Source organism: Rhinoderma darwinii, chromosome 10, assembly GCF_050947455.1.
Source record: "Rhinoderma darwinii isolate aRhiDar2 chromosome 10, aRhiDar2.hap1, whole genome shotgun sequence".
NCBI lineage: Eukaryota > Metazoa > Chordata > Amphibia > Anura > Rhinodermatidae > Rhinoderma > Rhinoderma darwinii.
Window position 1 is genome coordinate 25,093,493 of NC_134696.1, and position 11,636 is coordinate 25,105,128.

At 44.1% G+C, this 11,636-nt stretch overlaps 1 protein-coding gene across 2 annotated transcripts; it reads left to right on the top strand.

Annotated features, from left to right (window-relative positions):
- The first annotated feature begins 5,564 nt into the window (after window positions 1–5,564).
- YBX1 (Y-box binding protein 1) lies at window positions 5,565–11,321 on the top strand. 2 transcript variants are annotated; one of them, XM_075839543.1, is made up of 8 exons: window positions 5,565–5,884; window positions 6,650–6,713; window positions 7,374–7,407; window positions 8,740–8,829; window positions 9,272–9,577; window positions 9,676–9,764; window positions 10,546–10,811; window positions 10,964–11,321. In XM_075839543.1, exons 1-7 carry the CDS (start codon window positions 5,782–5,784, stop codon window positions 10,778–10,780), a joined length of 921 nt encoding a protein of 306 aa, XP_075695658.1. In that variant the 5' UTR covers window positions 5,565–5,781; the 3' UTR covers window positions 10,781–10,811; window positions 10,964–11,321. The 2 variants fall into 2 exon arrangements, with proteins under 2 accessions (XP_075695658.1, XP_075695659.1); XM_075839544.1 differs by having other exon boundaries at window positions 5,566–5,884; window positions 9,676–9,758.
- Window positions 11,322–11,636: the final 315 nt, after the last annotated feature.

Consider the following 11,636-nt stretch of genomic DNA (forward strand, 5'->3'; position numbering starts at 1 on the left):
TAGGACTGAGCTGCAGTACCACTCTACACCTGTGGACAGGCGTGGCGCTGTTTGTGGAGGAAAAAAAGGCTTGTTTTTCTAATCCTGTACAAACCCTTTACGTTTATTTAAACCTTGAACTTGTGTTGTCTCAGCCAATGAAGCTGCATTTACACAAAGTGCATTTCCCCTTTAACACAGGAGCGGCTAGCTTCTCTTTTACTCTGTTTGCATTTGTGAAATATGATCTATGGTCCATCTATGGTTCTACATTTCCAATGGAAGTTTATCAGATGTTCTTAAAGGGGCACTCCACTATTTACACTTCCTGCCACATAGCGTAAGTAATTGTTGACTCGACCTTTCTCATCTATGGCTCACCAGGTTTTGGACCACACAACTTATGTGAGGGATTTGATGATGAATCCCATTGTTTCCACCATATGAACTGAACAACCCAAAAACACAAACTGGCTGCAACGGGTATCTATGGGTGGAAGCTATACTTTTTTACTTTGCATTTTTCTTTGGATGTGCTGATGAGAAGGCTTTGTCTTTGTTACTTTTAGCCCTGTAAGCTGAAAGCCATTATTAGAAGTCACAGCAGGAGAATTGTCAGGTCTCAGGGCAAGGGAAATTGTCTAAAGGTGTTGTCTGCTTTGGACAATTCGTCTTTGTTATAAGGATCCCCAATGTTAAGTTGATCACTGTGTGTCCCGCTGCTTAGACCCACAGCAGTCCGTTGTAATCTGTGGGGAAACCCAGCAGTAAGGATATGTTCACACTGCTTAGCAAAATACGTCTGAAAATACAGAGCTGTTTTCAGGTGAAAAAGAGCTCCTGATTTTCAGACGTTTTTGTAGCAACTCGCGTTTTTCGTGGCGTATTTTACGGACGTTATTGGAGCTGTTTTTCAATGGAGTCAATGAAAAATGGCTCCACAAACGTCCCAAGAAGTGACATGCACTTCTTTTTCCGCGCCGTATTTTGACAGCGGCGCGTAAAATAACACCTCGTGGGAACAGAACACCGTAAAACCCATTGAAAGCAATGGGCAGATGTTTGTAGGCGTATTAGGGGCGTTTTTCAGGCGTAATTCGAGGCGTAAAATGCCAGAATTCCGTCTCAAAACAGTGCGTGTGAACATACCCTAAGGGCCCTTTTACACGGGACAATTATCAGGCAAGCGAGTGTTCACAGAATGCTCGCTCCCGATCATTTCCCTGTGTAAACAGGGCGAGTCAGCCGATGAACGAGAAAACTCTAGTTCATCGGCTGATCGTATCGTTTCGTCAGCCTAAAATATTATCGTTGTCAGCAGCACATCCCCCTGTATAAATCGTAGAATGATCGCTTATCCCCATACATAGATCCTTCTGAAAGGAGCAAACGAGCGCCGATCAACGAGCTGTCTCGTTGATCGCCGCTTGTTTACAGGGCCAAAATGGGCCAGTGTAAAAGGACCTTAAAGAGACTCTGTCACCACATTATAAGTGGCCTATCTCCTACATAAGGAGATCGGCGCTATAATGTAGGTGACAGCAGTGCTTTTTATTTAGAAAAATTATCTATTTTTACCACGTTAGGAGCGATTTTAGATTTATGCTAATTCATTTCTTAATGCCCAATTGGGCGTGTTTTTATTTTAGACCAAGTGGGCGTTGTACAGAGGAGTGTATGATGCTGACCAATCAGTGTCATGCACTTCTCTCCATTTATTTACTCAGCGCATAGTGACACTGCGTTGTTCACGATGTGCGGTCTTATACTGACACATTAAAGTTACTGAAGTGTTTAGACAGTGAATAGACAGCACCTCCAGCCAGGACGGGATATCTATTCACAATCCCGACACTTTGTTCACGTTTCTGTGGGACTTACAGCAGAGCAAAGCGTAATCTCGCTGTAACCTGTCATTTACAGCGTGATCTCACGAGATTACGCTTGCTCTGCTGTAAGTACCACAGAAATGTTACAGAAGTGTCGGGATTATGAATAGACATCCTGTCCTGGTTGGAGGTGATGTCTATTCACTGTCTAAACACTTCAGTAACGTTAATGTGTCAGTATAAGACAGCACATAAGGATCTAGCAGGATCCCTATGCGCTGAGGAAATGAATGGAGAGAAGTGCATGACGCTGATTGGTCACTGATTGGTCAGCGTCATACACTCCCCTGTACAACGCCCACTTGGTCTAAAGTAAAAACACGCCTAGTTGGGCATTAAGAAAGTCATTAGCATAAAGCTAAAATTGCTAATAACGTGGTAAAAATAGATCGTTTTTCTAAATAAAAAGCACTGCTGTCACCTACATTACAGCGCCGATCACATTATGTAGGAGACAGGGCACTTATAATGTGGTGACAGAGCCGCTTTAAGGATCCTATTACATGGCCCGACGTGGGCCGTGTAGACGAGCACCGATCAACGAGACAGCTCGTTGATCGGCACTCGTTTGCTCCTTCCACACGGAGCAATGATTGCTTATGTAGGGAAGCGCGATCGTTACTTGGATCGTTTGTCCACATACATTTTCATCATGTGGCTGCGCATCTCTTGATGACACGGAGCTGTGCTGCCGACAACAATGTTTTCGTATGCTGCATAAAAGAGCAGATCAGCCGATGAACGAGCGTTTGCTCATTTATCGGCTGATCGTTGGCCTAATTACACAGGGGAATGATCGGGAACGGGAGTTCATATGTATTAGGGCCCTGCAGTGCCTCCACAGGGGAAATAACATATTGCACAATTCCCAGTGAAATCCCCAGACTGTAATGTATAGACGTTCCAGGTCCTCCAAACAGAGAAACGCTCTCTCCACGCTGACTAATTCATGGAGGTCCTGAATTCCTTAACAGGCTATACAGTGGCATACGTCCGAGCCTTACGTCGGGGGGTACTCCTGACGTATTGCTCTGATGTGATATGAATAGTCATGTGGCCATATACATTGGTCAGCCGTAGGGCGATGTTGGATCGACAAATATCTGTCACCATACCCATTTCAGAAGATGACGGCCGTTATAGAAAATGACCAGCCGATGTGGTCGGAAATGACAAACCATAGACAAGGCCTCCAACTCTGGTTTTTTATGAGTTGTCATTTGCAGAATGATTGTCTGTGGTCGCACAATTACAGCTACTCATACACATTACTCCTTTCGATAGTCAGAGGCGTGGTTGGATCGATTGCTTCATTTTCTAACCAGTGATTATTCATTAACTTTCATCTCATGTACGGCCACCTTTCGCTTATACACGATGTAGTTATTGTATGTATGCATGGGCACATCTGTACAGTGCTCATTATAATCTCAATAGGGTCCTGCATACAATGGACAATAGTTCACCAGTCACACTCCACAGGGTACTACACCTCTGACCTGCACCAGGAACAGCCATTATGGTTTAACGGCCCTTCCCACCCCCACCATCATGTGCAGCAATAGAGACGAGATAAGTGTCAGCCGTAAGGGACAATGTGGCCATTTAATGGTCATGTGAAATTGAACTATCAACGAGAACTTGAGTACAGACCCATCGAAAGGGGTTGTGCAGTTTAGAAAGCCCATTTTCATATATCATATTAGTGAATTTAGAGTTAATAGAGGGGGATCCTCTGGTCAGGAGCCTCATCACTTGGCCAGAGTGGAGAGCAAGAGCGTCCCTCTCTCTGGAGGACCTGTCCTGTCCTGCATTACACAGACAACCCATTGATATGAATGGACACTGAGTAATAATTAATTTCCCCTGTGGTGGCGCTGCAGGAAAATTGAACACTACTGACAGGTTTCCCCACAGATTACAGATGATCACTGGGAATCCCAGCAGGTGGACGCTTTGTGATCTGTTTATTGTCAAGGATTCTTATAATAAGAAATTGTACGAAAACTGAGAACACAATTATCCTGTGCTCACGCGAAGGATCACGTTTGTAATGTACGTTTACCATGTATGCCAGGAAAGCTCCCGGTGTGCGCGCTAAACGTGTCTATAGGGTCTCATTAGCCCTGTGGCCTTTGTCGGCCAGGTATACGTTAGTATACCACAAAAAAAGGGTATGGAATACATTTTTCTTTTAAGGGGGGGTTATCCCATCTTGGACATTTATGGCATATCCCAGAGATGGGACCCGCACCTATGTCCAGAATGGGGCCACTAAGCCCCGTCCTACCTTGTCCTGTTCCGGCTGCCCACCGGCCACTGTCTGTCGAGGTGGTCTGGAGAATGGAAACAGCTCAGCTACGCTGTTACCGTAATTCTCATAGAAGTGAATGAGAGTTATGGAAACAGCGTACTCCCCACCACCTTGTCATACAGTGACTGGAGGGCAGTGGGACAAGGTAGGACGGGGGTCAGGGGGCACATGTTCTAAACATAGGTGCTGGTCCCAGAGATGGGACCCTCATCTATTGGAGATTTATGGAATATCCTGTAGATATGCCATAAACATCGAAGATGGGAAAACACCTTTAACATAGGAGCCTAAGGGTATGTTCACACGAGGTCATTACGTCCGTAATTGACGGACGTATTTCGGCCGCAAGTACCGGACCGAACACAGTGCAGGGAGCCGGGCTCCTAGCATCATAGTTATTTACGATGCTAGGAGTCCCTGCCTCGCTGCAGGACAACTGTCCCGTACTGAAAACATGATTACAGTACGGGACAGTTGTCCCGCAGCGAGGCAGGGACTCCTAGCGTCATAGATAACTATGATGCTAGGAGCCCGGCTCCCTGCAGTGTGTTCGGTCCGGGACTTGCGGCCGAGATACGTCCGTCAATTACGGACGTAATGACCTCGTGTGAACATGCCCTAAGGGTGACGGATGCCACTGTATAGCCTCTGTTTAATGTATACTCCAGGATCTTTTCCTGACGTATACGTCAAACAGACAAAAAAACGTGATGTGAATGAGGCCTAATATTTGACCGCCATTTTTAGCTGATCCATTTTTTAGACGAATTGAAGTAGAAAGCACGACTGATGGGAACAGATGTTTTTTGGTAAAAATTTTGAATGTAAGATTTTCATTACGTTTTTATTTATTTCTATTACTGGATAGAAAACCCATTGTATTCAATGCGGTCATGTTTCTGTACGTTTTTCTGTTGGAACAGCGTAGGAAAATACACAGTGTGAACAGGGACGTAATGAACGGTTCACAGATTTTTCGGAAATGACCTGTTTGCACTAGAGTAACCACATTGTGTCTGTGGAAACGTCTGAAATGATAAACAGGTTTTATCCCCAATTAATTGTACTGATCGGTGACATTGAGGGAAACGGTAAAAATGGGGTAATAACGGTGCCCCCCTGGATTTGAACTCGGCACGTTGTCATCCTCCCCTCCCCCCACAGCACCGTGTTAGTATTCAGAACAGCTATGGTGCCGTCTGAGGCCACGGTCGAGACTAATCCCACCAATCCTGTGATTGACGTCTTTTTCACCCAATAGCGACCATGCGCGAAAACCTATAGCCAATCACAATATACTACGGCTAGACTGACACTCCCATCCACCAATCAGCCTCAGCGCTTTCGACTGACGAGTCCCTCGACCAATATGAGGGCGCTCAGGGCGGGCAGTCTGCGATGATTAACCCGTCTGTAACGTCATTCTAGGCAGTTCGATCGGTAGCGGGAGCGGAGAGCGGACAGCAGGGAGCTCGAAGGCAGCAGCCCCCCACCGCCGGCCTAAGTTACCATCAACACCCGGGGTCAAAGTAAACAGCGAGCAACCGCCGGCCCGAGTCACCAACTCTGAAGGGAATCACAACCATTTACAGTACCACCATGAGCAGCGACGTCGAAACTCAACAGCAGCAGCAGCCAGCCGCCTTGGAAAGCAAGTCAAGCCCTGAACCGGAGGCCTCTGTGGGGGAGAAAAAGGTCATCGGTAAGTGCAGGAATAACAGTGAAGGGGAGGGGGTCTGCAATAATGGCGAGCCGGGCAGTGAAGGGGTTAACAGCACGGTGGCGGTTGGTGCTGTCGGTTTAACCGTCTGATGTGAACCGCTTGCCACGCGTTGAGTGTGGCGGTCGTCCCCCCCCCCCCTACTTTTCTCCCTCCGCCTTCTTTCTCCGCCCGCCTCACGGCCGTGACGTCATTGCTTCCTGGGGCCTTCAAAATGTCCGCTGTCTGCTTGCGGCCTACTCGTCCCTTCTCAGACCCTTTGTGTCCCGGCTCCGCCCGCACAGGGATTTTTCCCTCGCCTAGAGTAGGGTCTGGGCGTTGCATGTGCCCAATGCTAGGCCCGGGCTCCTTGTATATGATCTGGAGGGAGAGCCGGCGAGTGTTTTGGCCTTGCTCCAGCCACGTGGTGCCTCACTGGTGCTTTCTAGAGAAGGAACTACTACTCCATGGCCTATAAATTCTATCATCCCTCCCTCCAGTTCTCAGTACTGCTTATAGTCACAATGATGGAGATATATTCTAGTGTCTGAATGGTAAATAAACATATATATATATATATATATATATATATATTCTCAATTTTTCACCTTGGTTGGAGCCATTTGTCACTCGCATGTTTGATCATTGGTATCTCATAGACTTTGTCCTCATCTGATAAGTGTTAATCTTTAGCGATGTACAAATATCTGATCACTGATTTATTATAATTTTTTTTTAAATTTTACTTTTATATTCTTTCATTGGCAGCAACCAAGGTTTTGGGCACCGTCAAATGGTTCAATGTGCGTAATGGATACGGCTTCATTAACAGGTGAGTCTTGTGTTGACAAAGCTTGTTTTTGTTTACTTTGATACTTTGTAACGTGTGTGATATTGTATTGCTTTATGGACTTTATATTGAGTCTTTTGATGACAAAGTGGAGCAGCGCTAATGGAGACCGCATGGTCCTGTGACTGCTGCAGATGCTGCTCCTCTAAACTGTGAATGGTTTAAGGGGTTTTCACATAATCCTTATTTATAGGTGATTGATATCCGATCGACTGCTGGGACCCCCAGCGATCACAAGAACAGGCTTACTGTTCCTGGAAGCCTCATAGGAATGAGCAGTAGTTCGTGTTCTCTGCCACCGCTCCATTCATTTCTATGAGGCTGTCAGGAATGGTAAGGTAAACTTGTGATCAGTTGGGGTCACAGTGGTCAATGAGATCTTTATCCCCTATCTTGTTGATAGACTAATGACTATGGGAAAACCCCTTTAAATGTTAGTCATTGAGGAACTGCGCTGACTGACCTGTTCTGCTTGATACATTGTTTATATCTAGCCATAAAATATTAATGAGAACATGTATATAACTTATTTCGTGGAGTAAATCTTGTTACCATTTAGAACTACCAGGGGTTCAGTCTTGGTGGTTTTGAATGCACATACAGTGAATAAATCCATATGTCTCTTTATTTTGTTTCCTGTAGGAATGACACCAAGGAAGATGTGTTTGTACACCAGGTGAGTGGAGAAATAGGAATAAAACTGCATAAACTCCTTTGAGGCGTTGGTCTCGCACGCCACTTTCCTTCTGCAACCATAAGCCCCCTGATGATAAGAGCACCGCTACCAGTGACTATATAGTAGTGTATCTAGAGGACTGTACCTGGTGTAATGCTCAGTGATGACATCGCTATCTGACCCTTTACCCTGCAGGACAGTGACTTGTTGGTCTATTAAATGAAGTAACTCGGAGCTTCATCATGGCTGCGTTCACATTGTATGTTTTTGAAATGCTGAAAAGATACTCTAGTGTTTTGGAGTTTTTTGAGTTTAGTGACTCACTCTCTAATACACGTGGGTATTTTTATTTGATTTTTTTTTAAAAATGTTTTAGCATCTTCACATTTTTCATACATGAAAAGAACATTTAACACCCTTCCCTGCTCAAACTAGTTCCCTCTTTTACAAAATAATTATTTGTATGTCACAATCCCCTAAAGATCCTTTACAGTAAGCATTCATTATCTTATCACCTTCACATCAATGTTTTAGCTAGTACAAAAGAATATTTGACAGCTGATACACACTTTGATCACATACCATACAAAGTAATATCATGGGGGGGGGGGGCAGAGACTAACATTAACTCCCAGTACCCCCAAACAATAGATCTGATCATATAGGCATTCTGTTAGGACCAGCTCAGCTGAGGCGTGGTCCAGTGTATCCATACACGTAAGTATTTTTTTTTAAAAACACGTGTTTTTTAAGATGTTTTTTTCCTTCCAGGATTTCAAAAACACCCACTGAACCCAGTCTAAAAGGAAATCGGTCACTCACTAGGTTTTCAAAGGGGCTGTGATCAGACTAAAACCACTTGTATACTTTAACATGATGCCTAGGCACGGTTACCTGCTTGTTGTTCCACTCACTGTCCTCTATGAACTACACCGAGGTTTAGTGTAAAAGGGGTGTTCCCTAATGGTTATTGCCCATCTACAGCATAGGTGATAAATATGACCAGTGGGGGTTCTACGTCTGTGGCTCCTCTATCTCTGCCAGCACCATAGAAAATAAATGGAGTGGTGGTTAAGCGTGCGCAGTACTACATTCAAATAGGGGCACACATGGATGACTAGGTAAGCACGTGCTCTGGAGCGGTGGGGGTCCCAGCGGTAGGATGCCTCTGAATTACATACTAATAACCTGTCCTGTGGATATGTGAAGAGTAACAAAAAATGGCAAATCCCTCTTTAATGGAACCAAGGACCTGGCTACCAAAGTACCAGCTCTAGTTCAGTTTTCTGACTGCTGCAAGTGTGTTCAATTTTTGATTTCTTTCATTTCCAGACTGCCATTAAGAAGAACAACCCAAGGAAGTATCTTCGCAGTGTGGGAGATGGGGAGATTGTAGAGTTCGATGTGGTGGAGGGAGAGAAGGTAAGGCTTGTTTTGGATTGGACAAATTGAGCAGCATATTTTTTACTTTATTTTGGTCTCTGAACGGCTTTAAGACTTACAAGCTTCACCTAGTAATTCAGAAATAATATGATCAGGTTTACAAATGAAGGCGGATGGGCTGCTGTAAACTATGTAATGGAGAGCTTGTTATGTGTAAATGTCACACTTGCATTTGCTTTGGTACTCATCAGTAATGGCGTAGTTGGAGGTTTCGGTTCTAGTGTTTTGCCGCAGACACGTTGTAATACTTCTGCTTTTCCAGTGTGGTAAGGAGTTTCTTTTAGTCTCTTACCATCTGGGTGATTGGTTTTCATTTGTATTCAGAAGAATCTAAAGAAAACCCCTGCATGTAGAATGAGGCTAAATGTCTTGGAAGTTCCTGGAAATAGTTTTTGGCATGAACTGATGTCGTTCTCCACAGGGTGCAGAGGCAGCTAATGTAACTGGTCCTGATGGTGTTCCAGTCCAAGGCAGCAAATATGCAGCAGATCGCAATCATTATAGGCGCTATCCACGTCGCAGAGGTCCTCCACGTAACTACCAGCAAAACTACCAGAACAGTGACAGTGGAGAGAAGACTGAAGAAAGTGAGACTGTGGTAGAAGGAGAAGGCGCTAATCAACAACGCCCTTACCGGAGGCGTCGTTATCCTCCTTTCTACCTACGGAGACCATATGGCCGCAGACCACAGTATCCTAATGCACCAGTACAGGATGAAGTAGTTGAGGTAAGTGGAATTCAAATGTAAGCTTAAACCTTTTACAAGCCTATATTCAACGGAGTTAAAAAAAAAAAAAATAATAAAAAAATATTATTTTTTTTTAGGGAGGAGAAGTCCAAGGTACAGGCGAACCAGGCAGGCCGGGTAGACAGAATATGTACAGAGGCTTCAGGCCACGGTTCCGCAGGTATGAGTAAGTAGCTCTTTGGCTTCTTTAACATTGAAAAACTTTTTAACTAATTAATGTTAACATTGCAGAATTTGTAATGAGACAAACTGCTGTCCCTTTTTTTTTAAAGATGAATTCCATCCTAAAGCATTTTTATTTATTTTTGTTCACGTAACTACTGAATAGGTAGACCGTGGTGGTCTAAGTGAGACCCCAATCCCCTACTGATTGCTGGAACAGGGGACCCCGACCGCAAGACTTCGGATAGGAGTTTGAGTGAAGCGCGGCAGTCGGGCACGTGCACTGCCACTCAATTTAGTCTGTCACAGCTGCTCAGCAGTTTCGGTGATGTAGGTTGAGTGGAGTGGCAAGTGTGTGCCCAACCGCTGCTCCATTCAAACGCCTAGCTGAAGTCTTGCGACCAGGGTCTTCTGTTCTAGCAATCACGCGCACGTCTGGACTCAAAGTCCATAAATACTCAACGAACGGGCTGTGGACTGTCACCCGCATTTGTGGGCCATGCTCATGTTAAAATGTATAGGAACTTGGTCCACAACCAAGTAAAATAGGACATATCCCATTTTTTGCTTTAACATTTATACAGCCTGGTCGCTTACCCATAAATATACGGGAAAGTGTACACGAAAATGAATGGATCAGTAGTTTTTAGCCATAATTGCAGATAAAAATTAGTCATGCGCATGAGGCCTTAGACTCAAATACACATCGTTCCTTAAAAGGGTAACTGGCTGTGTTTTTGGATATATTTCTTTGATGCTCATCACTACTTAATGGCTGTTTGCAGTGGACCTCCTCGTCAGAGGCAACCAAGAGAGGATGGAAATGAAGAAGATAAAGAAAATCAGGGTGATGGAACCCAGAGTCAGCAGCCACCTCAACGTCGGTACCGCCGTAACTTTAACTACAGACGCAGACGCCCAGAAAACCCTAAACCACAAGATGGTAAAGAGACCAAGGCAGCCGAAACATCAGCAGAAAACACGTCCGCTCCCGAGGCTGAGCAGGGCGGGGCTGAGTAAATACCGGCTTACCACCTCTACCACCATCCGGGTTAGTGCCAATGCTGGAACATAGATGAACGGGATTTTTTTCTTTAATTTGTAACCTAACCTCTAAGTTACTGTTTCTGCACCTTTGAAAGTTGTTACAAAGGACTTAATTTCTCATTATATATAATTTTTTTTATTTTTTTCCCCTTACAGTTTTGTCATCAAAAAAAGTCAAGATTGAAATTCCAGCAATAAGAAATTGAACAAAGAATTGGAACTGAAGACCTTAAGTGCTTGCTTTTTGCTGTTGACCAGATAATATCGTCCTGCATGGTTTCTTGCAGCGATGTTTTTATTTTATATCAAAGATCTCCTTTTGGGAATGACAAGTTTTTTAAAAAACATATTTTTTCGCAATCTTGCCTGCAAAGGTTTTTAAATTGTTTCTTATCTGGTCAAACAGACATTTTTAAGAACCTCATTTTTAATTTGTAATAAACGTACACCTGATTTTTTGTTTTCAGTCAACAAATTGCAAGCATCTATTAATAAAGGTCTCAAAATATCATCATCTTGTGTGAATGTTTTTTTTTTTTTGTGGTCTGGTCATCAATACGTGATCAAGCCTGTCCCTGCAGGGAGGGACAAGATATTGTAGAGCTCAGGTGGTTAGTACAATGCTGGAGTCAATTGACTCCAGTAATCAGAAATGTCAGGTTGGAAAGGGGCACACTTGTTAGGTGCCAATAGTGCACTACATATACCCGACTAGGGCATGATACAGTGCTAGAAACCTGCTAAGCAGAGCTCAATTGGCATCTAAAAAAAAAACCTGAGCTCAATACTTAACTTGACTGGCTTAAAGGAATCCTATATAAGATCTAAT